Source organism: Prionailurus viverrinus, chromosome D3 (assembly GCF_022837055.1).
Source record: "Prionailurus viverrinus isolate Anna chromosome D3, UM_Priviv_1.0, whole genome shotgun sequence".
Taxonomy (NCBI): domain Eukaryota; kingdom Metazoa; phylum Chordata; class Mammalia; order Carnivora; family Felidae; genus Prionailurus; species Prionailurus viverrinus.
In genome coordinates, this window is record NC_062572.1 from 36,751,791 (window position 1) to 36,776,814 (window position 25,024).

General features: G+C 46.8%; 1 protein-coding gene across 8 annotated transcripts in view; it reads right to left on the minus strand.

Annotated features, from left to right (window-relative positions):
• Window positions 1-25,024, minus strand: part of MTCL1 (microtubule crosslinking factor 1) — a 130,173-nt gene that overhangs the window by 19,009 nt on the left and 86,140 nt on the right. For 5 of the 8 annotated variants that reach the window (XM_047827823.1, XM_047827822.1, XM_047827821.1 and 2 more), the window contains 5 exons: window positions 20,147-20,239; window positions 17,563-17,793; window positions 15,722-15,919; window positions 6,166-6,333; window positions 1,679-1,933 (listed from right to left, as the gene is read on the minus strand). In XM_047827823.1, coding sequence (XP_047683779.1) covers window positions 1,679-1,933; window positions 6,166-6,333; window positions 15,722-15,919; window positions 17,563-17,793; window positions 20,147-20,239 — 945 coding nt within the window. The remainder of the gene's footprint in view (window positions 1-1,678; window positions 1,934-6,165; window positions 6,334-15,721; window positions 15,920-17,562; window positions 17,794-20,146; window positions 20,240-25,024) is intronic. The other 3 variants (XM_047827825.1, XM_047827824.1, XM_047827827.1) reach the window with 2 other exon arrangements.

The window sequence follows — 25,024 nt, forward strand, 5'->3', positions numbered from 1 at the left end:
GCCAAGAGGGAACCTCTCCGGTAACAAGGTGCCTGGAGTTACAGAGATCCTGGTTAGCTGAAGCTGGATGTGATAAATCAATGACCATTTTGCAAGAATACATGCTATTTTTGCTCTTGCCATTTCCACCTAACAGCTGATCCATTCAGGAGAGCACAGGCACACAGGGGATTTAATGCAGAAGATTCTTCTCAAATGATGCATTTCTAGGCCAAACAGGAAGTGGTCACCTTTCCTTTGATAGAATTTGGGGAATTTTGAAAGGAGCCACATCAGATATCAGTATGGTGGCTCAGTTGTGTGCGTAATCAGATCTGGGAGGAACTGTTGCTCCTTTTTCTCTGCACTGTGCTTTCTTCTCAACGCTTTTTAAAAATTTTTTAAAAAATAGTTTTATTTATTTTTGAGATAGAGAGAGACAGAGTGCAAGCGGGGGAGGGACAGAGAGAGAGGGAGACACAGAATCCGTAGCAGGCTCCAGGCCCTGAGCTATCAGCACAGAGCCCAACGCGGGGGCTGAACCCACAAACCATGAGATAATGACCTGAGCCGAAGTCAGGTGCTCAACCGACTGAGCCACCAAGGTGCGCCTCTTCTCAACGCTTTCTGAGCCAAGGGCTCCTGGTTTGTTTGTTTTTTTTTTTAGCTCGTTCACCTTCTCTCCCTCCCGGACAGTATACAGAAACTAACCCTGGCCATTGCACCTGCATAACACAGGTACCACATCTTGGAATGATAAGAGCACAGTTTTCAAAAGGCTCCCACATAAATGCCAGCAGTATGGGTATTTGTAATAGAGTAATGTTATTTTTCCTGAACTTGGCTTCCTATTGATTAATACGTTTCCTTGAGGCTTCATAAATTTATAAGTGTGCCTGGCTGGAATAAATAAAAAAAAAAATACACATATGCTATGTAAAACTCCATCCAGGGAAGAATTCCAAGCCTTCATCAGTTTAATGAGAAAATTTAATTTGTGCATCACTCAGGCATGACCCCAACTATGCAAACCGTCCTAAGTCTGACGCAATGTAGACTTATTTTCTATCATCTGCAAGGTAGAAAAACAACTCCCCATCCCCCGCTGAATTCATCTGGGTGTTGGAATCATTTGTTTAGCTGAAGGCAATGAACTACCAGCTCCCTCTCTGACTACGGTCCTACCTGATCCCAGCTCAGCAAGATCCACAGCAGGTGCAAACAGCCTGGTTTCCAACTTAATTCAGCAATTTCTTTCCTAATGGACAGCAATTCCATTCAAGTTGGAGCAGTGACTGTGACCACATCTTTAGTGGCCAACTTCAAAGGTAGTTTGCACCTTGCAGGAATCACCTAGTAAGACCTGAAATAACCTCATCTTTCAAGTTTAGTCTTTAACTTCTTTTAAAATGCCACCCACCCCGCCCCCGCCCCCAGCCCTGACCACAGACCTCCCACACGTATACACACAAGGAAGTTACCCACAAGCTTTGCGATGAGATCTGTGTACTAGCAGGGCCCAGTCTGGATCTCCCACACTAGAAATTCTGCTATTTTTTCCTCTTCCTTTGGAAGCCCGTGGAACATCCTGATGTAGTAAGGACCTCGCAATAGGCTGATCTATTTTTTTCCCCTAAGTGCTCCGATTTCCAGGTCAGTTTAGTTGTCTGTACCCTCTTCCCTGTTCGCGCTCCCTTACCTGTTCTATTCTCCACAAGAGCTCCTTCTTCTGCCTCTCCCACTCCTGCCGGTCTCGGTCTAGACGGTCGAGAAGCTCCACCTTCTCCCGGTTCCAGTTCTTCTCGCTGTGATGGATCTGCCAACGCAGGTCCATAACCAGGCCGTGACTGTCGGCGAGGAGCTTCTGGTGCGTCTCCCTCTCCTTCTTGAAGGCCCCTTTGCTGTCGGCGGAAGAGCCTGGTTCTCCCAAGTTCTTCTCCGTCTTCTCTTCCAGCTGGGAAGGAGAAAAGACTTAGACCTTAATCCCTGGCCAGTCTTGTATTAACAGGGGAAGAACATCTCAGCACGTTTGCATATTGTCCCTGGAGACATGTTTCAGCCCAGATCTGACCAGTCTCGTGGAAAAAACAATTTTCAGTTTTAAAGTCCTAGTTAGGAGCATTTGACAGAGTCACACGGAATGTAAAGCAGTGAGTCTGCTTAGCTTCCTCTCATCTGCTTCTCAGCTCCACTTCCTGACTCGGTTACCACCCTATCTTGTCTTCCTTCTGCAGAGTTCCTGGAGGGCAGGTACATGTCCCTAAGTCCTCAGCCCCTGTATGGACACTGGTGATGGAGTAGCAGTGGGACCTACCAGTTCACAATAAATATCCGTTAAACAGCCATGAGATTAAATACCAAAAACAAACAATCAAAGAAACTTCCATCTAGGGGCGCCTGGGTGGCTCAGTCGGTCGAACGTCCAGCTTCGCCTCGGGTCATGATCTCGCGGTTCGTGGGTTCGAGCCCCGCATCAGGCTCTGTGCTGACAGCTTGGAGCCTGGAGCCTGTTTCGGATTCTGTGTCTCCCTCCCTCTCTGCCCCTCCCCCTGCTCGCACTATCTCACTCCCTCAAAATAAATGAACATTAAAAAAAAAAAAAAAACTTCCATCTAGACATATCATATTCAGACTGCTCAACACCAAACAGGAAACCTTGGAGGCAGACAGAAAAACATACCACACCCAGAGGTACACAGACACGAATGACAGCTGACCTCTCCTCTGAAACTATTTGAGTCAGAGGATGATGGAACAACATCTTTAAAGGACTGAAGGGGGAAAGGGTCAACCTCGACGGACTTCAAAGCTCAGCAACAATATCTTTCAAAACTAAAGCAAAGATGCTTTTTAAACAAATTAAAATAAAAAAAATCATTGCCAGCAGACCCGTGTTTCAAGAAATGATGGAGGAAGTTTTCAGGCAGAAGGATTACGATACTAAGAGACACTCTTACTTATACACACAAAAAATGAAGAACACTGGAAATGACAGAAGTACAAATAAAAACTCATGTTTCCCCTATTTAAAAACATTTTTAAATGTTTATTTTTGAGAGAGAGAGACAGACAGAGAGAGAGAGAGAGAGAGAGAGAGAGAGAAAACGAGTGGAGGAGGGGCAGAAAGAGAGGGAGACAGAATCTGAAGCAGGCTCCATGCTCTCAGTGCAAAGCCCACGAACCGTGAGATCATGACCCAAGCCGAAGTCGGATGCTCAACCGACTGAGCCACCCAGGTGCTCCCAAACTCATGTTCCCCTTTTTAAAAATCTATTTATTTATTTTTGAGAGACAGAGAGAGAGAGAGAGAGACAGAGCACAAGTGGGGTAGGGGCAGAGAGAGAATGAGACACAGAATTCCAAGCAGGCTCCAGGCTCCGAGCCGTCAGCACAGAGCCCGACGCGGGGCTCGAGCTCACAAACTGTGGGATCGTGACCTGAGCTGAAGTCGGACGCTCAACCGACTGAGCCACCCAGGCGCCCCTTAATTGCTTTAAGGTGTTACTGAGTGCCTAAAGCAAAAACAGTTGCAACGTGATGTGTGTTTACAGACCGTGTAGAAGTAAACTGGGGCAACAACAGCAGAGGGCAGGAGGAAGGAACTGGAAGTTTACTGTTGCTGCAGAACATGATACATTTTAGCCAAAGATTAGCCAACATACAGATGCACGTTTTCCCCATTCCGGTTCGGCAGACCCCCGGATTTTATGGATGGAACCATGTTACTCTATTCAATTCTACTGGGCTTCTAATCCATCCTCCTCCTTGAAGTCAGGACAATCTTTGGCAGAGGTAAATCCAAAATGCTTCACTTCCGTGATACAGTCGGGATTTCTGTTTCAATCTTTTGCACATTCTTCCTCTCCCTCATAACCTGACTAGGTGCGGCTCCTCAGATGGACTATGCTCCTTTCTTCGTTGTGCCTTTTTTTGTCTGAAACATCCTTTCTCTCTTTTCCCCTGTACCCACTCTTATTCATCTTCCAAGACTCATGCTAAGCAGCAGCACTTTCATGAACACCCCCTCCCTGAAACCTCAGGCTGAGGTGTGGGCTCTGCATCCCCCTCCCTCCCCCTGGCAATGCCGTGTATAGGCCTCGTGGGACACTTATCACACTATTACAAATTGCCGCCCTTGTCTGGGTCTCCCACTGCACTGACGGCCCCTTCAAGAAACATCTTATTTGATGGCATCTAGAACAAGGTCTGAGTTGGGAGTTAAGTGAAGGAATCACAGACTTGGGCATTGACACCACATGGCCTTCACGGAGAGAAAATACTTAGCTTTTGATAGAATTCACTTGTTTTGCTTTTAAGTAGAAGAGAGTAAAGACGGGGGGGGGGGGATTATAAGTGAACCATCCTCGGTCTGCATTCACTGCTTCCTGGGCTGCAATTGTGTCAGAACCTTCTTCAACGATTTGGGCGGAAGATGAATCTTCACCTAGTGCCTGCCACCTTGCTTCTGGGTTTGAAGTCCTATTTTTATTTCTCAGTGTTATTGACTTTTCCCGAGGCTTTATGTGTAGCACACGTGTGGGTGGCTGCCAGGTTTCTCTAAAACAAAGACGAAATATTTTGAAATCGGCTCATCTCAAAGATTAGGCCTCCTTTCTTTAGCTACACCTACACTTACATCTTTGAAAATATTTAGCTTTCTCCCCCACAAACATATTTTAAAATAGGCTTAAAGAGCATCCTTACTCATTTTTCCTCCACTGCGGACGCTCCAGGCTGTGCACGAAGATAAACAGAGCATCTAGTAAGACTCTCCTACCGGGCAAGTAGACAGGATTCATAACTGGGTCGGCAGCTCCGCCAGCCTGGCCTGGTGCTTCGGTTTTGCTATGCTTTGCTGCTTCCTCTGCAGAGAAGGCTGTGTCTCTGCTCTACCTAGGGCTATGAACCTGATAGCGATGCTCCCTTGGGCCAGCTGGCAATGCAGTTGAACTTGTGGGTACCAGGGAAGCTGTTTGCTTTTGACATGACAGGCCCTTTCATCTCTTATCAAGGCCATTTGGAAGATGTCTCCATTCTGGGAAAATTTCTTTGTCTTTCACGACCTGGCCAATTCATATAAAATTTTAATTAGTTTAAGATCTGCCTCAAAACAGGGCCTAGAAAGTAGATTATCAAAGATGCACAGATTTCCTCCCATGATGATCAAGGGGCTGGAAGAGATCTGGAGAAACAACCTGAGCGAGCAGACTCTGGGCAGGAGGTGACATTGCTTTTAAGCATTTCCAGGGAGAAAACACTTAAGAAAAGAATGTTTCTGGAGAAGTCTGACCTTAACAACCATGGCCCTGGTCTAAAGTCTCCAAAGAGTCTCTGCTCTGTTGGGAGGGTGCAGGAAGGACCCTGTTCTCTCCACTCGAGCACTGAAGGCTCCATGATCTGAGACCCGACACTTCCTCTGGGCCTCCATTTCCTCCAGGGGAGATAAGGACACGGAAACTGATCAGACCTCCAGGGCACGTAGTGGAAGGTCTACAAGCTCTTTTCAGTATTTGGAGAAATCTAAAGGAATGCACATGTTTTCCTTTTCCAGAGATAACTAAGCCACAATCTGCATTTTCTTTGTTCCTGTCTGAACTGTGTCAGCGTGTTCTGATCACCACTTCACATTGGGCCATCCTTCGACGGGGCTAAGTACCGCCTCGTTCAGTGCAGAATGGGAAAATAAATGCTACTGGCCAAAGGCGTTCAGTGGAGACTGTGTTTCCTTCTCGGGAGAGGGACTGGGAAGGGGGACGAAGGTGTCTCGGAAAGGCTGGGAATTAAAAGAAAAACAAACCTTTTTTTAATGTTTATTTTTGAGAGACAGAGAGAGACAGAGCGTGAGTGGGGAAGGGCAGCAAGGGGGGGGGGGGGGGGAGACACAGAATCTGAAGCAGGCTCCAGGCTGCCAGCTGTCAGCACAGAACCCAGAAACTGCAAGATCATGACCTGAGTCGAAGTTGGATGCTTAACGGATTGAACCACCCAGACGCCCCAAGGCTGGGAATTTTAAGGAGCGAGCGAGCGAAAAGAGCGAGCTGGCAGCTGTTCCAGGCTTTCACCTCGGAGTCGATGATCTCTTTGGACAAGAATCACCCTGGATCCGAGGTACTGTGCCTTCTCCCCACCGGGCCCAGACAACGGAGGCCCCACAGTTGGGGCAGGGGAGACCCCGCGGGCAGGTACCTGTTCCAGGCGGCACTTGAGCGCCGCCCACTGCACGTCCCAGGCGGCCTTGTCGCTGGCGTACTGCTGCTGCAGCCGCCGCCGCGCATGCTCGTCCTCCCGCAGCTCCGCGTGCAGGTCCTCCAGCAGGGTCTTGAGCGCACCAAACAGCTGCTGGTTTTCCACCACCTGCAGGGGGGAACATGGAGTCGGGTCTGCCAGTTCGTGCCAGGGTTTTCTTTAGGTCCGAAGAAGAGGGGAGCCTAGCATCAACGGGGTGCCGGGCTGTGTCCAAGGGGGCTGTTGCGGTGGGTGTATGTAGAGCAGGTGCAAAGTCTGCACGGTTAGTGGGACGCAGCCAGGGGGTCCCCCTGCTGCCAGCTGTCAGGCTCCTGGGCCTAAGACTCCTAAAGGCCTGTCGGAATAGGAGGGAGGCTGGCACTCAGGCTGGTCCTCCAGGCCCAGAAGCAGAAGGGAGGAAGCTGCAGGAGGCCACGGGGAACCCGGAAGCCGGGGCTGCGAGGACGCTACATGTGACTTCAGACGTCCAAAGCTGTGACTGGGGATGCAGCTCTAGCAAGATCTGAACACTCACCGACATATTCCGTCATTTTAATACCAGCCACTGAACCAGAAGGGAATAAAAAAATAGGCTCTGTGTCTCTTATAAGCACAGCGTGGTCATACTGTGTGGCTCGTATGGATCAGTATGGCCATGTGGGGAAGGGCATGCTGAGCTTTCATAAACAAAGCCAAAAGTGAACGCTTAACTTGTTCGTGAAGGCTTCCTCATGGTCCTCTGAGATAGAATCACTGTGCCCCTCCTTTCTGCTGCACCAACAGCATGAATAACCATGGCACCTACTTGTTTTCTCGTGCAGCCCCTGATCACTCCACCGCCACGGTAAAGTACACGGGTGGCGGGCGGGAGATAAAACTTTACCCACTCCTGATTTCCAGTGTTTCACACAGTGCTCAGCCTGTGGGAAGTACGCAAACAGGTCTCATAAATGAAAATGGGATTTTTATCCCTAATCTGCTTACACCTAACTTAGAGATTTTATATTTTCTAAAATCCACCCTGCCCTTTGGAGGCACTTTTCAAAACCATGCTGGCTATCTTAGTACATTTTGGCACGGACACTATACCAGAAAGGTTTGTCTAAGTGCATTAAATCCCGAATCAATTATGGTACCTGGATGATAAAAGCCCCATGAGCTCATCTCTTTCAGTTGGGCAGAAAACACTTAGTGCATCGTGAGCTTCCAGACTGTCTCCGGGCCATCTTGTTTGGTGCATTTATGAGGCAGGTAGAATTAAAGCTCTCTCAGTTCTGTCTGGATGCAGACCGTCTCGACTTTGGGAACACAGGACCCCTTATTCTCAGAGCAAATCCCCCCTGCTTGATAAACCTCTCATGCCAAGGGCAGCAGGACACTCACTACTCCCAGCTCTCCTGCATCACGTGGAGAGTCCGTCGTGATTCTAAAACTAGTTAATCCCCTAAACACATGTGCACATAGATAAAAATGGTCAGCCACATTTGGGAAGAATTTAAGATACTTTGGCTATATGTTTGGATTTAAATGAAGTTGAGTTAGAAAAGAGAAACTCCTGGGGTTCCTGGGTGGCTCAGTTGGTTATGTCTCTGACTTGGGCTCAGGTCATGATCTCGCGGGTTGTGAGTTCGAGCCCTGCATCGGGCTCTGTGCTGACAGCTCAGAGCCTGGAGCCTTCTTTGGATTGTCTCCCTCTCTGCCCCTCCCCCGCTCTCTCTCTCTCTCTCTCTCTCTCTCACTCTCTCTCTGTCTCAAAAATAAAATAAAAACATTAAAAAAAAAGAGAAACTCCTTAACATTAGCAAATTTATTACTGAAAACTCCCCAGTTCTCCCTGTAAGTTGTCTGAAGTTATATGTGGTAGACTTTCAATTGGGTAGAAAGGCCTATTTGTTACCATTTATTGCTCTTTCATTTTTCTCTCTTTGAACACCAGGTTTTACTTTAGTAGCCCTGAGACTGAAGCCATGAAGGGTACAGTTCAGTTAACATTTTCAAGATTCAGCAACTAGAGAACCTTCTAAAAATCCTACACATTCCTTCCAACCACCTGAATGTAAGAAAATTATTACTATACTCAGCGAGATGCTCAGGATATATGTACAACTATAATAAATAACTATAATAAATCAACTTGACACCAAAAGTACTTAAAAATTATGTAAGCACAGGTGAGTGAGAAGAGGTATTGCAATTTTTTTTTTCAGAAATACACATCCTTCGGAGTACAGAATTTGTTTGAAAAAATTTACTTATATTTTATGGTAGATTCGTTTGGGATTTTCATCTTTGGAATTTAAGTTTAAAAAATATATACATTACTACTTTTGGGCTCCCGGTGGCTCAGTCAGTTGAGTGTCTGACTCTTGATTTTAGCTCAGGTCTTGATCCCAGGGTCATGGGATCGAGCTCCACATGGAACTCCACACTCAGCGTGGAGCCTGCTTGGGATTCTCTGTCTCTTTCTCGCTTTCCTTCTGCCCCTCTCCTCTACTCATGGCTTGCTCGCTCTCTCTCAAAAAAACAATCACTACTTTTTAAGTCTAAGCATTTTAAGCATAAACTAATGGTAAGAGGTTTGATCCAGTCTGAGTAGTCATCTCATGCTCGTGGAAGAAAAAGCAGAAAACTATATATTCAATTCTTATATGTAATGGATAGCCCCCTACAAACCCCACTTTGTGAATGTAGCCAGCCGGTAGGGTTCTTAGCCCCACACTAAATGCCTCTGACAACATTAGGACCAGAACTTTGTGGTCCTCGAAAGCAGGAGGTCACATTAATAGTCCTTTTGCAGACTGAAATTTTGGTTCCTCTAGAAATAAGTACTTGCTGCCATTAGCAAATATCAGATTAAATAAAATTAAGCCTTAATGTTTTCATGCACATTTGGGTCAGAGTGATCAACATAATGTGCTGTTATACCAGTATAATATTAATCATCATGGCAGGAGTTCAAAAACTGCTTTGGGATGAAGGTGGCCAAAGGGAGCAGGAGAGTCCACAGGATCAATGTCATTGATACTCGTTATTATAATCACCCAGGAGCAGCATGTGATATGGCAAGAAGCCAGACTAGCTCTCAGCCATTGGTGCACAACGCCAATGATTGATGTCCAAGAAAAAACTTCTGAAGACCCAGATGGGCCTGATGCTTATCAACTTTTCACAACAAAAACAAACAAAAACCCCAAGCCCCAAACCCAGTAATGAAGAGTAATTCTAATTGCTTCTAATGGGTCAGAGGGTGTGCTAAGATCGGGTATGCTGATCATTCACCTGCATGATGTTATTACTTGCTTCTTGCATCAGTGCTAGGTGCGTACCGTCACGTTCCCTGTTACAGAGGAGGAACCAGAACACGCAGCAGCTAAGGAACTGCCAGGCTCTCTTTGCTAGGAAGTGCAGAACACAGACTGCAATCCAGGTCTGTCCCACCCAAAGCTGGACAAACCGAGCCAAGATACTTAAATTCTGACATTATATTCTACCCAGGTTTTTGTTGTTGTTGTTGTTGTTGTTTTTTGAAACGTTGCCTAAGAGAGCCACTTAATCTCTAGGAGCAATTTCCATCCTCCATATCAAAGGTAATAATATTAGTGAGCCATCCTGAAAGAATGCTTTAAAGTTACTTGTGTTACTTTTTCTCCCCGCGGTGGCCCTTGCTGGGCAATGTTTTGGGTAAAAAGATGATCCTAATCAGGTTAAGAATGGAATCAAGATTCTCTGGTCCGTTTAGAGGTCTTTGGGTGAAAGTCTTCCTGGATACAGACTTTTTGGAAACTTCTGTGCCAGGGGCCCAATTACACAACCTTTTAGCTTATATATCTGTTAAGCCTAGGCCAATTTCAATGAAAAAGGCCAATTTTTCAATCTCTTCAAGATCAGCTTGTTGGCTTTCTTACAAAAAAGCAGGAATAAGATGGCTCCACCATTTCCTTTTCCTTAGGCTAAGGGCATTTGAGCCCTTCCAAGTTCATCTCTTTTGGGCAAGCCTTACCATAATTCCAAAATTGGGATCAGGAGCTGGACTGTGCTATAAAGTGTTAAACTTTATACCAGGTTCAAGGTTGGGCTTCAGCTAATTAAGGCTGCCACCCAAATATACAATAAGCATTAATGGAAAGCGAAGAGGAAGTTTCTGAGAAAGGTAACACACCAAGATATTTGTGATGCAATGCCAGCTATTTGATAAAATCGTTCCTGCGTAAGATTTCTAAGATCTGTGTTTCATAATTCTGTGAAAGAGCTAAGCTACCATCAGCCACTTTGCCTGTATCAGAGCCATTAATGCTGGAGATGAGTGTAATCTAACACTGGAACAGATACATTGTTCTGTTCTGTTGACCTGCTGCTGAGGGCCCACCCACAGAATGCCAGATGGCCTCCACTTCCTATTCATTTAGGCTCCTAGACATAGGCAGGGAGTTCCAGAATGCTGTGGTAGCTGCCCTTGACCCCCAACACAGGGAGGCATAGGTCCTATTTCATAATTACAAAGAGGGACACCTCATACACTATTCAATAAAGTAACCCCTCTACCGGCAAGAGTCCCAAGACAAGTCCTTTACTGTTTGATCAGACAGAAAGGATACATGTACACATCCAACAACATTTTACTATTAATAAGCCATTTGTCGTCCTTACTTCCATTGTTCCATTTGGATTATTTTTAAGATTCTTTTCTAAAACTACCATCCTCCCACAGATGAAAGAGAAGGCGTCACTGAAGACTGGCCACAAAAACATAATCTCTGATGGAGGGTTACAGAGATGAGAAATTCATGTTTGTACAAAAAAGTCGTTTGTCCTTTGGCTGAGAATATGCAGGTGATCCGGGCCACGTGGGCTCTGTGCTGCAGGTCACTGTAATTTTCAGAGAGGTTCCCAAGAATAAATGTGGGTTTGTGAAGGAACCGATGGACATGTATTCAGTAAGTTATAAACCCAGAGTTATCAGCCAAAGGCTTCAAAGAAACCGGGGCAGGTCTGATGAACATCAAGTGGCCAGATGGGAAGAAATCACTTAGTAGCGAGGTTTAGGGTTTGTTGCACACGTAGAAAAGTATGTCATAAACTGCTGACCATGGCTAACACTGGGGGGGGGGGGGATGGGGACTGAGAGAGTCCTTTCCTGAGTATCCTTCAGCATTTGTGGCTCTTCCCCTCCTGCATCTGTGCTATTTGCACAGGAACAGAAACAAACAAAAACACACAGCAAACATGAATTATGTTTCATAATTATAAGCTCTGGTCTGGTTCTTTTTTGTTGTTGTTTTTAATTTATTTACTCTTGAGAGAGAGCAAGCAAGTAGGGGGAGGGGCAGAGAGAGAGGGGGACAGAGGATCCGAAGCAGGCCCAACAGCAGACAGCAGAGAGCCCAACATGGGGCTCGAACCCACGAACCATGAGATCATGACCTGAGCTGAAGGCAGATGTTTAACCGACGGAGCCACCCAGGTGCCCCTAGTCTGGTTCTTTTTATAGAGTTGCTTATCTCCTAGGTGAGGTTATACAGTTGCAAAGTCCACAGAATAAACCATGGTACAACATACAAAATTGAAAGGTAAACGTGATTTAGGCTCAAGAGGAGAGCTTCCTTATTAAAAAAAAAAGCGGGGGAGGGGGGTGCGTCTGGGTGGCTCAATCGGTGTGTGTCCGACTTCAGCTCAGGTCATGATCTTGCAGTTTGTGAGTTCAAGTCCCGCGTTGGGCTCTGTGCTGACAGCTCAGAGCCTGGAGCCTGCTTCAGATTCTGTGTCTCCCTCTCTCTCTGCCCCTCCCCTGCTTGTGTTCTCTCTCTCTATCTCAAAAATGAATAAATGTAAAAAAAAAAAAAAAGAGCAGATCACAGTCTGACATACAGGCCCTGTCTGGCACAGGTGCTCTTTTGGGAAGTTTCTGCATCTTGGGCAAAACAGAAAAGTGGGTACCTAGGTGAGTCGAAGTCTGGGAGGCCCAGGGAGCCAAAGGCACTGACTTTTACTTAGGATGGCTCTTGAAGGCCCTAGGCTCCAAATGAGTCCTGGACCAGTGAGTGACAAAGGTCCAGGGAAACAGATTCTACTTGGTCCTAAAGCTGGGTCCCAAGGGAGGCTCTTCAGTGACCAGCTGTCGTTGGAGACCAACATGAAACATAATTTCATCAGATCTTGCTCTGAGTTTTAAATCAGGTTCTCTATATTTATACTTAGATGTTTTTTTTAAGTTTGTTTATTTTGAGAGAGAGAGAGAGAGAGAGACAGAGAGAGAGAGAGGCAAGGAAGGGCAGAGAGAGAGAATCCCAAGCAGGCTCTGCACTGTCAGCACACGAACTCATGAACCGAAAGATCATGACCCGAGCCGAAATCAAGAGTCGGATGCTCAACCAACTGAGCTACCCAGACGCCCCTGTACTTAGATGTTTTAATAAAGAATATTATGCCACATCCCTGGAAGAAAAAGTGACTTCTCTTTGAATAAATTAATCCAATTCACAGGCGATTACCTATTAGAACCACATAATTCTGCCACTGTTAATCCCCTTGCATTTAAAATCTTGATTTGGGGAATTACTAGTAGATGAAGCCTTAGGTCTCTAAAGCTTAACATAGTGGCAAGCTTCCTGGAACTAGGTGAGAGCTATCCAATAAGCTCTTGCATGTTTTCCAGTTCTTCCAGAAGGCCAGGCGAGCTAAAAGTGCTTTCTGTTCTCGAGGACAATCGGGTTCCTGCTACTAGATCACTACTCGTGTGACTACAAGATCAGTTAACAGGGAACATTCACACAGCTGAGTATTTTCCAACATGATAATTAAAAACATTTTTTTTAACGTTTATTTATTTTATTTCTGAGAGACAGACACAGAGTGCGAGAGGGAGATGGGCACAGAGAGAGGGAGACACAGAATCTGAAGCAGGCTCCAGGCTCTAAGCTGTCAGCACAGAGCCTGACACAGGGCTCAAACTCACGAACACTGAGATCACGACCCGAGCTGAAGTCAGCCGCTTAACCGACTGAGCCACCCAGGCGCCCCAACCTGGTAATTTTTTATGAACTATTCCCAAAGTTGACTCGATACATTTTACCTCTTTGGACACGATGCATTTTGCCATTTACTGCGTGCAACTGTGAGAATGTTCACTACGACCCAGAGCGAAGACCGAGGCCTGGGAAATTGCCTTCCTTGGGAATATAGCCTTGGGAAAGGAGTCAGGCCACGTTCCCCGTTCTGATTATCACCTTGGCAGGATCTCAGGGTTTCTGCAAAGGGCGCGGCTCTCTGAGACACGTGTTCTTTTTCTTGCAGGCAGGCTGTCCAGCTAATACCCATGCCACGAAAGGGAGGCAGACCCGCTAACTGAGAATGTTCACTCCCAGGCAATCAGCTGTCATACAGTAGAGCTCATTAATCTTCTGTCCTCGGATGGACGGCATTGTGCACTTAACTGCTATGGACAGACGGGTCCATTAAAGGCAGTCCTGATACTGCCCGTTGGCACCCTACCCCGCAGGCCCCCCGTGTGCTTCTAGCGCAAACTGTACAAAGTGATGAGCTCTTGCAAGGGGAAGAGCTAGGAAATCAGCTTGGGAAGGACGAGGCAAAGCGAGATGACACTGAAGTACACTGAACGTGAGGTTCCAGCTGAGTGACTCTGCATTATTTTCCACCCAAGGGTAAAATTTTCCATGAGAATTGTTTCGAAAACCAGATGTGTTACATTTTTTTCCCTTTTCCTAACCATTTGGATGCACGCGTGGGAAACACCCAACGCGCGATCTCAGATGCGGCAGGTTTATGGCTAAGTAGTAATCAACAGATGTATTTGGGCTAATCACAGATACTTTATAGAACGGACTGACAACATCTCTTTTAAAAATAATACAAGTGGTAGGTTTTAAAGGATTATTCGCAAAGGAGTATTTTATTTTCTAAACAAATCAATTGCTGGAAAAACTCACTCCATGAGCTAAAATCTCCCCAGGGACACTGGCATAACGACAAACTTCCTAATAATTGTAATTAAACGTTCATCTGAAAGTATAATCTCTTTCTCGAGTCATAGTGTTCAGGGAAAATGAAGGACGGATGGGTGTGCATAGAAAACAGCTCTTCAGTTGTGAAAATCTGATTTGACTGTGGAGAGAAAGCCGACGCAGGGAAACACACATATCCCTCAGGACTGTGCTCAGACATCACTACTTTTCCTCATTTGGATTTGAGCCAAAGATCTGATGCCAGCCCTCTCCCACTTGACCCCTCTGTGGCTCTGGGCTGAGGGAGGAGCCGCAGCTGTGGAGTCCAGTGCACAGGGAGTGCCCACAAATGTCAGCGGCTGAGTGGTGACAGCCACACCCGGGGTAACTGCTGTGCTCTGGGTCCACCCGTCCCTGCCCCTCACCCCAGAGCCAGGGGTCTAGGGCGTGGGGCTTTGGGTTCTGCCCTGCAGAACTGTCAAAGAAGCAACACGGGGTCAGAAAGGACTCAGTCCAGAAAGCCTGGGGGCGAAAAATCTTTAACGCTGGATGCCTCCTAGGGTCTCAACACTCTAAACCCAACACACATGCTGTTTTGTACAGAAGCGTGAAAAATCTGGGTGGCAGGAACAGTACCTTTTGGTTTATTAAGCAGGGGCTGTCTGCTTAATAATTAACAGACGTGGCATTTGGCAATATTTAAATTATTTCACATTATACACTGAAATCCCACCTCACTTTAATGTGCTTTCATTTTTTTTTAAATTCATTTATTTATTTTGACAGAGAGAAAGAGAAAGCATGAGTAGGGGAGGGCAGAGAGAGAGGGAGAGAGAGAGAGAGAGAATCCCAAGCAGGCTCCCCATTGTCAGTGCAGAGCCTGATGCGGGGCTTTATCTCACAAACTGCGAGATCATGACCTGAACTGAAATCAAGAGTCAGATGCTTCAATGACTGAGCCACCCAGGCGTCTGTCCCCATGCTTTCATTTTTTTAAGTCTCATCAAATATTTTTACTTCAAGTGGCCCAAAAGGAACTTAAAACACTTTATACATGTTTAGGAGTAAAAAAAAAAACTTTCTCTTTCCTCCTTATGCATCATGTTGCCACGTGAGTGATGTTTCTGATGCCTATTCAGCTAAACCTCAACAAGAAAAGCCCTGTACATTCTGGCCACGAGGAGGGCGCTGCACTCAGTACTGTCTCTTCCTGGGAAGAATGGTCAACCTCTGTAAAGCCACAGATCACTCTACACACAGCTCAATATTTCCCCCTTTTCTCCTTCTCAGGGACGTTTGCTGACCTCTCCAACTGATCTGATCCTACTATACTCCTTGTGTATACATGTACGCCTAACAAACTAACGGGCTGACCCTGAAATAAAAGACTTAATGATAAAATTTCTAGCACGAATGCAGCTACCAGGCGATCACAGGCAGCCAGAGGAGTTTCCTGCTCCCTGGAACACCAGCACATGAAAAAAGATGACACACACATAGACTGGCAGTCTCCTCTCCCACGTGTGGGTAGAGTGAGGGGCTGGGACCTCGGCACCCACCTGCTTGTGGAGCTGCCCCCCATGCGCAGGCTGCAGCCGCGATCCGTGGTCACCAATCTGCACAGGGGAGTGTGGAGAATGCTCTCCCATCGAAAAGCCGCAGCCTGGACCATTGTCGTCCCGGTCTGGGCTGTCCCCCTTCGGGTCTCCCTGCTCTCCAAGCTCACCAAGCCTGGGGAGGGTCTCTGGATGCTCACTCTGAAAACAGCAGGAGACAATAATCACAGCTCCACCCAAATCCTTTGCTGTGCAGCCTGGTTTTTATTGTTTGAGGATAATTCTCCACTTTATGGCTTATCAAGTCTTGACTTCTTAGCCTTTTCCCAAATGTGCTCATTTAGCCCATTTCATGAACTCACTGGCCACCTTCTTCATTTATTTATTTATTTTTTAAATGTTTATGTATTTATTTTTGAGGGGGGGTGGGGCAGAGAGAGAGAGAGACAGAGAATTCCTAATAGGCTGTTAGCACAGAGCCGGATGCAGGGCTCAAACCCACAAACCATGAGATCATGACCTGGGCTGGATGGTCAACTGAGCCACCCGGGTGCCCCAACCCTCTTCCTTTGAACAGCACATAACGGGTGCCCAATTGGTCAGCAAAGATTGGAAATTTTACTCTAAGTTATTTTGGCAATGACAAATTCTATGATTTATAAATGATTACTCATTAAAGTTATGGTTTTACAAACTAGAGGAGGAACTCCAAAGGACTGATCAGAAGGAGACTTTACAACTACTTCTAGGTTTTGCTTAATGATGGTTTTCTCGGTCATGGCTCTTTGGAAGCAGGTTGAATTGATTTTGGAAGACTTTCTTCCCTCCTGGAGGAGAGAGAATCCAAGTATCTTCCCCTTCCTAGGATGACTGCAAACTATATACACTGCTCACTAAAGTAAAAGCAGACAAAAAGTTCCTGGGAGTCTAAAGGAAACCGACACTTATGATGCCTTGAAGCCCCTGACACAGGAGTCATGGGTGCGCATGCTCAGAACCTCAGTGGTCCCAGCCCTGCACGCATCAGAAGGCAAGGCTGGAAGGAGCCTGCAGAGCTCGAGGTCACACTGGCTTAATCAATAAGACCAATCAGAAAGGAAGTGGCTCTGTCCTTGTCCTGGGATGAATCTGGGAATATGGAGGCACAGGAGGGAGCAGGCACGTGCCCAGATTCTGAGGGCAGCAAAAATCTGGCCCATCTGGAGCTTATAAAACGGCATTGGCAGGACGGGCTCTAGCATTTAGGAACAAAAACCAAAATGGAAAGAAGAGAGAAAGATTTAGAGCTAGGTTGGACAAACCAGCAAGGCGGAACGAGAGATGGGAAGGGACTCCAGGTGACAATGTCCATGAATCCATAGATGAGCGGCAAAAGAAATGGCAGCAAAACTGTGCTGCGCGATGGAGCCATAGACCAGGACTCTGAAAACAAGGTCAAGGGGCGCCTGGGTGGCTCAGTTGGTTAAGCGTCCGACTTCCGCTCAGGTCATGATCTCGCGGTTTGTGAGTTTGAGCCCCGCATCAGGCTTTATGCTGACAGCTCAGAGCCTGGAGCCGCCTTCGGATTCTGTGTCTCCCTCTCTCTGCCCTTCCCCACTCGTGCTGTCTCTATTTTATTAAAAAAAAAACAAAAAAAACAAAAACGAGGTCAAAGGACAGCATGGGATTCTTGGTCTAACGTATAACTCGACAACCTGTTGCATTTCCATGGCCTGCAGTGGACTTGATAAAATAACGTGAAATGGCAGAGGGTGACTCTGTATGTAGAAGGCAGAGGGACAGCAGTGCCTGGGGGGCAAGAACAAAACGGACGCAAATAAAACGAACGCTCTGGGCAGAGGTACCTCCGTGAAATCCTCGCCTTCCTCCTCCATCTGTTTCCCTTGCCGCCAGAGCTTCAGCAGCCACCTGAGTTTGACGTAGAAAAGGAAAATGTTCTGCTTCAAGGAACGGAGCTCCTGCTGCATCAGATTTCTCTCATCACTCCAGGTTCGCTCATGGAGGGTGTTTTGCAAAGCCAGGCTGTGCATTTCTAGCTCTTTCCACCTCAAGGCGTAGAGGTGCTCCTCCTCCATCTTGAATGGAAAAAAGGAGAGAGTGTGACAGTGGCTCTTCCCACCTGCCACCCGAGCCAAACCAAAAGTCTTTGCAAACTGCCGTTCAATCCTTACCATGTTGCACCTGGGACGTGAAACACGGAAACTCCTTGAGACGTGTACTAGTTATAAAAACCTCAAGGGTTTTCCGATTCAGAAGCAAACCCTATATTTCAAAGTAAGGGGTTATAATCAATTTTCATTGTCAAGTCTCTCGGGGTGTTTTTAGTGGTCTCTAAACTTCAGGAAAATGGTTTTTCGGATGTACTACCTGCAGCTGATTTCCATGCAGATTCCATGTGCCCTCTGGATGTGGGCTTGCACACAAAGGCACGCTGGGATTGTAAAGGGGGAGTAGGTGGAGATCCTTCCCCTTGGCTTCCTGAGCCTTCTGGCGTGCACACCCCCAGCAGAAGGTGGAGACCGCCAAGCTGACGGAGAGGCCCGCAGAGAGCAGGCGGGCGAGGCAGGTCGGGGAGCAGGGATTTCTCTAGATGTGAGGTCCTCTGCTGCATACAGTGGTGGGCAAACAAGAATCTGAAAACCTGCTGCCACACTTAGGACTTCACGTTCCTATCAGTTATGAGTGACCCTTAGGGAAAGAAAGCATTGCTGAAAAGGAAGTGTTTCCCTTTGCTATGCTAAGTTCCTGCTTTTCAGCATGGGTACAGGCACGTTACAAGCAATAAACCATCATTATGTCGATAATGACTAAGTCAAGGGGTGTGAATAAAATCTTATTGCACAGATTGGGGCACAAGAATAATATCAATAGTAGCTAAAGTGACAGACGGGATGAAAGCTTTCTGTTCCACAGTCCGAAAAACAAGCTTTAGGATGCCAGCCTTGTTTTGAGCTGTCCTCTCCCGCTTTAACACGCCCCCTGGGCCAAAGATCAAGGCAGTGAGTTTTGTTTTGTCTCACTTTCCTAAAGTGCTAGATTCGTGCGCAGAAACCGTGGGGATGCGACAACGGCTGCCTGAGGTCCACGCCTGTGTGTCCCATGTGTCTTCAGTGGCTTAAAGCCACTGAAGAGAAGCAGCTCTGGGAAGGTCCCGGGTCTGCGCACAGACTTGCGTGGCCAGTCATTGTACTGGATTTTTTTTGCACTCAAGCTGTGATAACACAAAATAGTGGTGATTTAATTCACCACCTTGGCAGCCTCAGAGTCCTCCCTCCCAAGGGTTCTCTGCCCCGTGGGCACAAGAGCAGGACAGAGCGGGGAGAGGGGCAGCCTCCCACACTGGACATTCACCGTTTGCAGTGTTATCTCAGGCCATCGACCGACTGGGGAGGCTTCAGCACCCTGGGCCGCAAAGCGAAGCTAACTCGGGATGTGCAGAGCACCTAGCTCAGGGCAGGTACGCCAGAGGTTCTAGAGTGTTAGTCAATGGAGGCCGGTGGGGGCGGCTGGGCGGGGGGGCTGCTCTGTCTGCTATTCTGCAGCCTCCTGCCAACGTTCCTTCTCAGACTCTGACTTCCCCAACGTCCTGGCTGCCTCTGCCTGTCTCATGAAGCCAAGCACTTCTCAAGTCTCAGGGTCGGTCCTCTGCCCTCAGGACACGTTAGGAAATACTGTCCCTTTCCCTCTGAACAAGCCTGGATGACCTCTCACCCCCTCCAAGCTGCAACACACTCCTCTACCCTGAATCCAAGTATGAGGCACACCCGGGGCCCTGGCCATTTTGCTATTAGCATCTCCAGGATGGACTCACTTCTCAAACATGATTTTTGGTGCAGTTAAAAAAAATTTAAAAAAAGGGAAAGTAAGTTATTTAGGAAATAAATGCCCGTGTCTGCTAATCCTTTCTCTTAGCAACTCTGGTAACGGATTTAACAGATAAAGGATGATTAGCCAGGTTATTCTAAAATAGAAGAGTTAATGAGGCCGCAGCTCAATTAATGGCAGGTTTTTGAAGACAACCGTTTAGGGTGAGCTGCTCAAGTTTCTACCAGAAAGCTTACCACATCGAGAAAGCTTACAAATCTGTGGGGCAACAAAAGTTATGGACACACTTTTCATGTCCAGATGCATGAAGGCCCTTATTTGATTTTCCTTTGCTGGCCGTGGCTGCAGGAAAAGGTAGATTCGATGTTCGGAAGAACTTCCCGCAGACCACAGCGTAAATACAGGCAAAGCACGTTCTAGAAGAGAAAGGCAGACAGTTCTCTTCATGAGACGTCTGAGGGGCCGCTCAGTGGCGGATCCTCCAGCCCCGTGAGTCCAGGAGCCTGTGCACGACAGCTTTCTCTCAAATACATCCTGCCATCTGCCTCCAGGGGCTGCGCAGTCAAGAGACCTGGTTGTGCTGAAATCGCGTTACATATTTACCTTACGAATCCTGTCTGTAAATTTCTCTGTCTCCTCTTGATGCAGTCTGGCCGCCTGTGCAAGCTGACCCTGCAGCTCTTCTAGCGATATACTCTGTTCAGGTAAAACAGGGGGGCCCCTGAGCTGATCAGTGGGATAAAGGAAGGGGTTTAGTGGACGCGAGGACTCTGCCTGACGTGAAGACGCAGGACAGACATCTGCACAAACCGGGGACACACACGGAGCGACACAGCACGTGCGGGCGCTGCAGCAGGGGAGTGAGTCTGGGGCAGCTCCCCCAAGATCCTGCCCTGGGCTCTTGTGTCGTCTGTGACGGAAGCCGGGATGCCCTCATCTCTCTCCTGGGAGACAGGTGCGTCGCGGTGCCTGTGACCCGAACTTCGACCACCATGGTACCCACCAACCAGGCTGAGACCCAATTAGTCTCTGCTACCACAGCAGCTTTTCAAAATGCCGGGACGGTCAGAGCTGGCAACTCTGATCGAGTCAAACGTGACCACCTCACATGAGTCGGTCTCTGGGATTCACTGCCCGGGTTCGTTCTAAGCTGCATAATTGATTTGCTCATACGCTTTCTTAGTAGAGATTTTCGTGCTCAGTCCAGAATGCCTTTTTCTTTCCTGGGCAGCGGTAGGCTGGATGCTCAGGATAACTGGGGTGGGGGTGCCCAGAAACACCGTCTCAGCCATTTCAGTTGCACACAGTGCCTACAAGGAACTGCACAAAGTTATGCTTATTACATTTTAGGTTAAAAATAGTCAAAGGAATCTTTTTTTTCATGCTTCTCATTGGTAATGTCTACCTACTGGTACATGCTTCTCATTGGTAATGTCTACCTACTGGTACAGCCTACCTACTGGTACAAATGGCAACGATAGAGAAATCAAAGCTACGATTTTTGAAAGAAACTGTATTTTTTTTTTTTTAGAGATGAAACAGTTACATTAAAATCAGTGGGGGGGTTAGCTATGATCTTGTATTAACCTGGGTTGACCATGTGCCTCCAGATAGTGCGTGTGTGTGTGGAAGCCAGCAACAGAACATAAACTTTCCTTTCCTTGGGGATTCCTAGGCCACTGGGTGACAATCAGTTCAAAGCCTAATCTTGGTGAGGCTGGCTCTCATTATGGTTATGTGAGGGAGACATCATGCTGGTCGATAAGCTTCCCTCTACCAGCAGGCAGATGTCTCTCCAGTTGAGCCTCACACAATGTGCAGCCCTTTGGAGCCCTGGTTCATTGCTTTCTCTGCCTGTGTTGGACCCAAGGCCCTGTGTCCTGTCCCCATGCAGCTATTAAAACCCAAGGCTCTGGCTTACCAATCAATTCTGGCAACTATCCCCCTAACAAGCTCACCCAAAAGCCAGAGACTGCTCTAATGTTCTCTTCCGAAATCAGTTCCACCCCTTGAAGATTTCCCCAAATTTCTTGGGAATTCAGCTACATATTTAAAACGGCATTTTTGGGGCGCCTGGGTGGCGCAGTCGGTTAAGCGTCCGACTTCAGCCAGGTCACGATCTCGCGGTCCGTGAGTTCGAGCCCCGCGTCGGGCTCTGGACTGATGGCTCGGAGCCTGGAGCCTGTTTCCGATTCTGTGTCTCCCTCTCTCTCTGCCCCTCCCCCGTTCATGCTCTGTCTCTCTCTGTCCCAAAAATAAATAAAAACGTTGAAAAAAAAATAATAAAACGGCATTTTATTCTTTATGCAGCACTTAAAAATTTTTTTTTAATGTTTATTTAAAACTCTCTTGAGAGAGAAAGAGAGAGAGGCAAAGCACGAGTGAGTGAGGAGCAGAGAGAGAGGGAGACACAGAATCTGAGCAGGCTCCAGGCTCTGAGCTGTCAGCACAGAGCCTGACGTGGGGCTCAAACTCACAAGCCGTGAGACCATGACCTGAGCCGAAGTTGGACGCTTAACTGACCGAGCCACCCAGGCGCCCCTACTTTATGCAGCACTTTATTCAACAAATATTTACTGAGCACCTATAGTGCTTGGCAGTGTACTGAGGATTTAGGAGTAAATAAAGCTGCCCCAAATCTCTGCCCTCATGGGGTATCCCTTCTGACAGTTTAGGTATTTTGCACAGGACTGCTTTCAGGTGACCCAGGCTACTCTCCTCCCAGCTTTACTTTTCAGTTACTCATTAGTCTGTACATTTAAAATGTAAAAATCCTCCATGTTTTGATACATCTAATACTAGCCTGAAGCTCAATATTATTAGATGTTGAAATAGGCATCCTAATCAACCCTTTTAAGAAAATCAAGTATCTGTTAGTTTAGTTTCTATAGTATTAAACCAAACTAGTTAGTTTGGTTTTAATCTTAATAAGTCATGTACAGGGGCTCCTGGGTGGCTCAGTTGGTTAAGCGTCCGACTTGAGCTCAAGTCATGATCTCACCATTCCCGAGTTTGAGCCCTGCGTTGGTCTCTGTGCTGAACGCTCAGAGCCTGGAGCCTGTTTTGGATTCTGTGTCTCCCTCTCTGTCTCTGCCCCTCCCCACTCATGCTCTGTCTCTCTCTCTCTCAAAAATAAACATTAAAAAAATTTTTAATAAATAATGTACATAAACTTTTGTTTGTTTGTTTATTTATTTATTTATTTTTTAGAGAGAGAGAGAGAGAGTAGGGAAGGGGCAGAGAGAGAATCCCAAGCAAGTTCTACACTATCAGCACAGAGTCCGATGTGGGGTTCGAACTCATGAACTGTGCACTTATGACCTGAGCCGAAATCAAGAGTCAGACGCTTAACCAACTGAGCCACCCAGTTGCCCCTACACTGTTTTTATTTCAAACAAATATATGAGCCTCATACTTCAGCATTGTTTGATTAAAAATGCGTCCCTCTGTTGGAGCCGCATCTTTGAAGTGTCACAGAAAAGGACCCGTGATGTCCTATGACATTGTTTCTCTGGGGCACCTGGTTTACCTACAGTGGCTCTGTGTCATCTGTGGAGTATGGTCAACAACGGAAACTCCGTCCTCTTCGTCTATTAGGAGTTTTATTTTTCTTTACTGTCCATTTTTGCTAATGGAATCTTAAAACTCCTACTGACAGCTAACTGTTCCTAGCTGGGATGCTGTCACTCCAAATTACAAAAAACAAAGCACAAACATGCTCTGGTCAAAGTTTCGGTCCAGAATTATTCTACCGTCACATGACTGCATCCAGCCACATACATTTGGAGGAAGTGTTCACATAACACCTAGATCTCTAGAAAATAAATACTTCATCACCCAGTTCCCAAAGTGTTCATTCTAAAACCTGTCCTTTGCCCACTTACCTAAGGTCCTGATTATACATCCAACAAATCTGTCTGGAGCTCTCTGTGAAGGCAGTCTTTTGAAACAAATACCACCCTCACTTGGTGCCAAGGCTATGGAGACGTATCAACCTTGACATCACAGCTACTACCTTCCCTGGCAGTGTTCTGAAACCCACCGCCCACACTTTCCCCCAGATGGCTGAGTCCACACCAATGTATACTGCTCATCTCCTGGACGTCTTTAGAGAAAGTGGCTTATAAATCACTTTCCACACTTAAGAAGATACTTGCATTATCTCGAAGCAAAAAAAAAAAAAAGTAGGAATGCTTCTCATTATAGAGACTTTAATACTAGCAATGCTACTTAAATATTAGGACTCTATTCCACCTCTACCACGAGGACTTCATTTTATGGTGAGTTCCATTTTGTTTTGGCCAGTTTTGTTACTGCTTCTTCCAAAAGCCATAGATGAAGTCAGCACATGTGTGCATATACTTGGCGTAAGACCCCATGTCATTTTATCCATTATGGCTGGTATTTCACAGCTGGGGCATAAGGGGTCACAAATGCTTCATGTGTGTCATTGACTAAGGGATCAAAGGAGGAGTTGGGGAAGAGAGCCCTTTGAGATTCCTGCTCTAGAAACTCAATCCTCTGGGCCACGGGCTTGGTTTCATTTATATCTGAAATGTGACCAGTGCCCATGCTCGGCCACTTCTCATTCAGAACTATTTTTAAGGCGCCCCACACATTCCGAGCTGCATATTCTATACATTGTTCTCTCTTAACAAGTGGGACTCTCTCAGCAGGTTTGTCGGGAGCCACAGGGAGCAAAGTCAGGGGATAAATCTGGTGCGCAGTGGGAGAACCGAGCTAACATGTACTGAGATGAATAGGTATGAGAGGAACATCTGTCCTTCTGAGCTGTGAATTTTGGCGTGCCTGCATGAATGGGTTAGTGGGTATTAGTGGGTTCTGGCTTCAGCTTTCTCTGCCTGTGATCGTTTTAAGAGTGCTGGGTGTGGATGTTCCCGTCCCCTCCTAAGACTAGAGTGTGCACCATCTGCGAGGCAGGCCTTCTATTTGTTGTCACCTAGTGACAGACTCGTCATGTCCTGAAATGCAACAGTGTGAGAATATAGCTTTTCTTTTTCTCCTTCTTGGGGTTACTGCTGCTGCCGGTGGTAGTTCTGGTAGTAGGTGATTCAACCCGGCCCAAATACCCACATCTGCCTAAATAAGAATGCGTCTTCTCTTCTCTAACCCCAAATATGAAAATCTACAAGGCAAATAACATGGAAGGCATTTCACAAGTGGAGCTTGAGGAATGGATCCATTTTTTAAAAAACTTCAGCTTAAACACAGAAAGTTTCTGCCCCCCACCCCCTGCCTTTTTTAAGCTATTGATAGCAGGTATCCGATCAGCTCCCCACCCCCAAAGAGCTAAAGGAAATTCATGCAAGTATAGTAGTAATCGGCTTGCACAGACGGTAATTTCAAAGGTGACGTAAGAGGAAGTGAGACAACTCCTCGAGGCACGCCGGCCTCAGTCTTGGCCTCGTTCTAGACAGAGGCCTGTGTCTGGGTTCGCCTTTTCTGCACTTATGGGGGCAT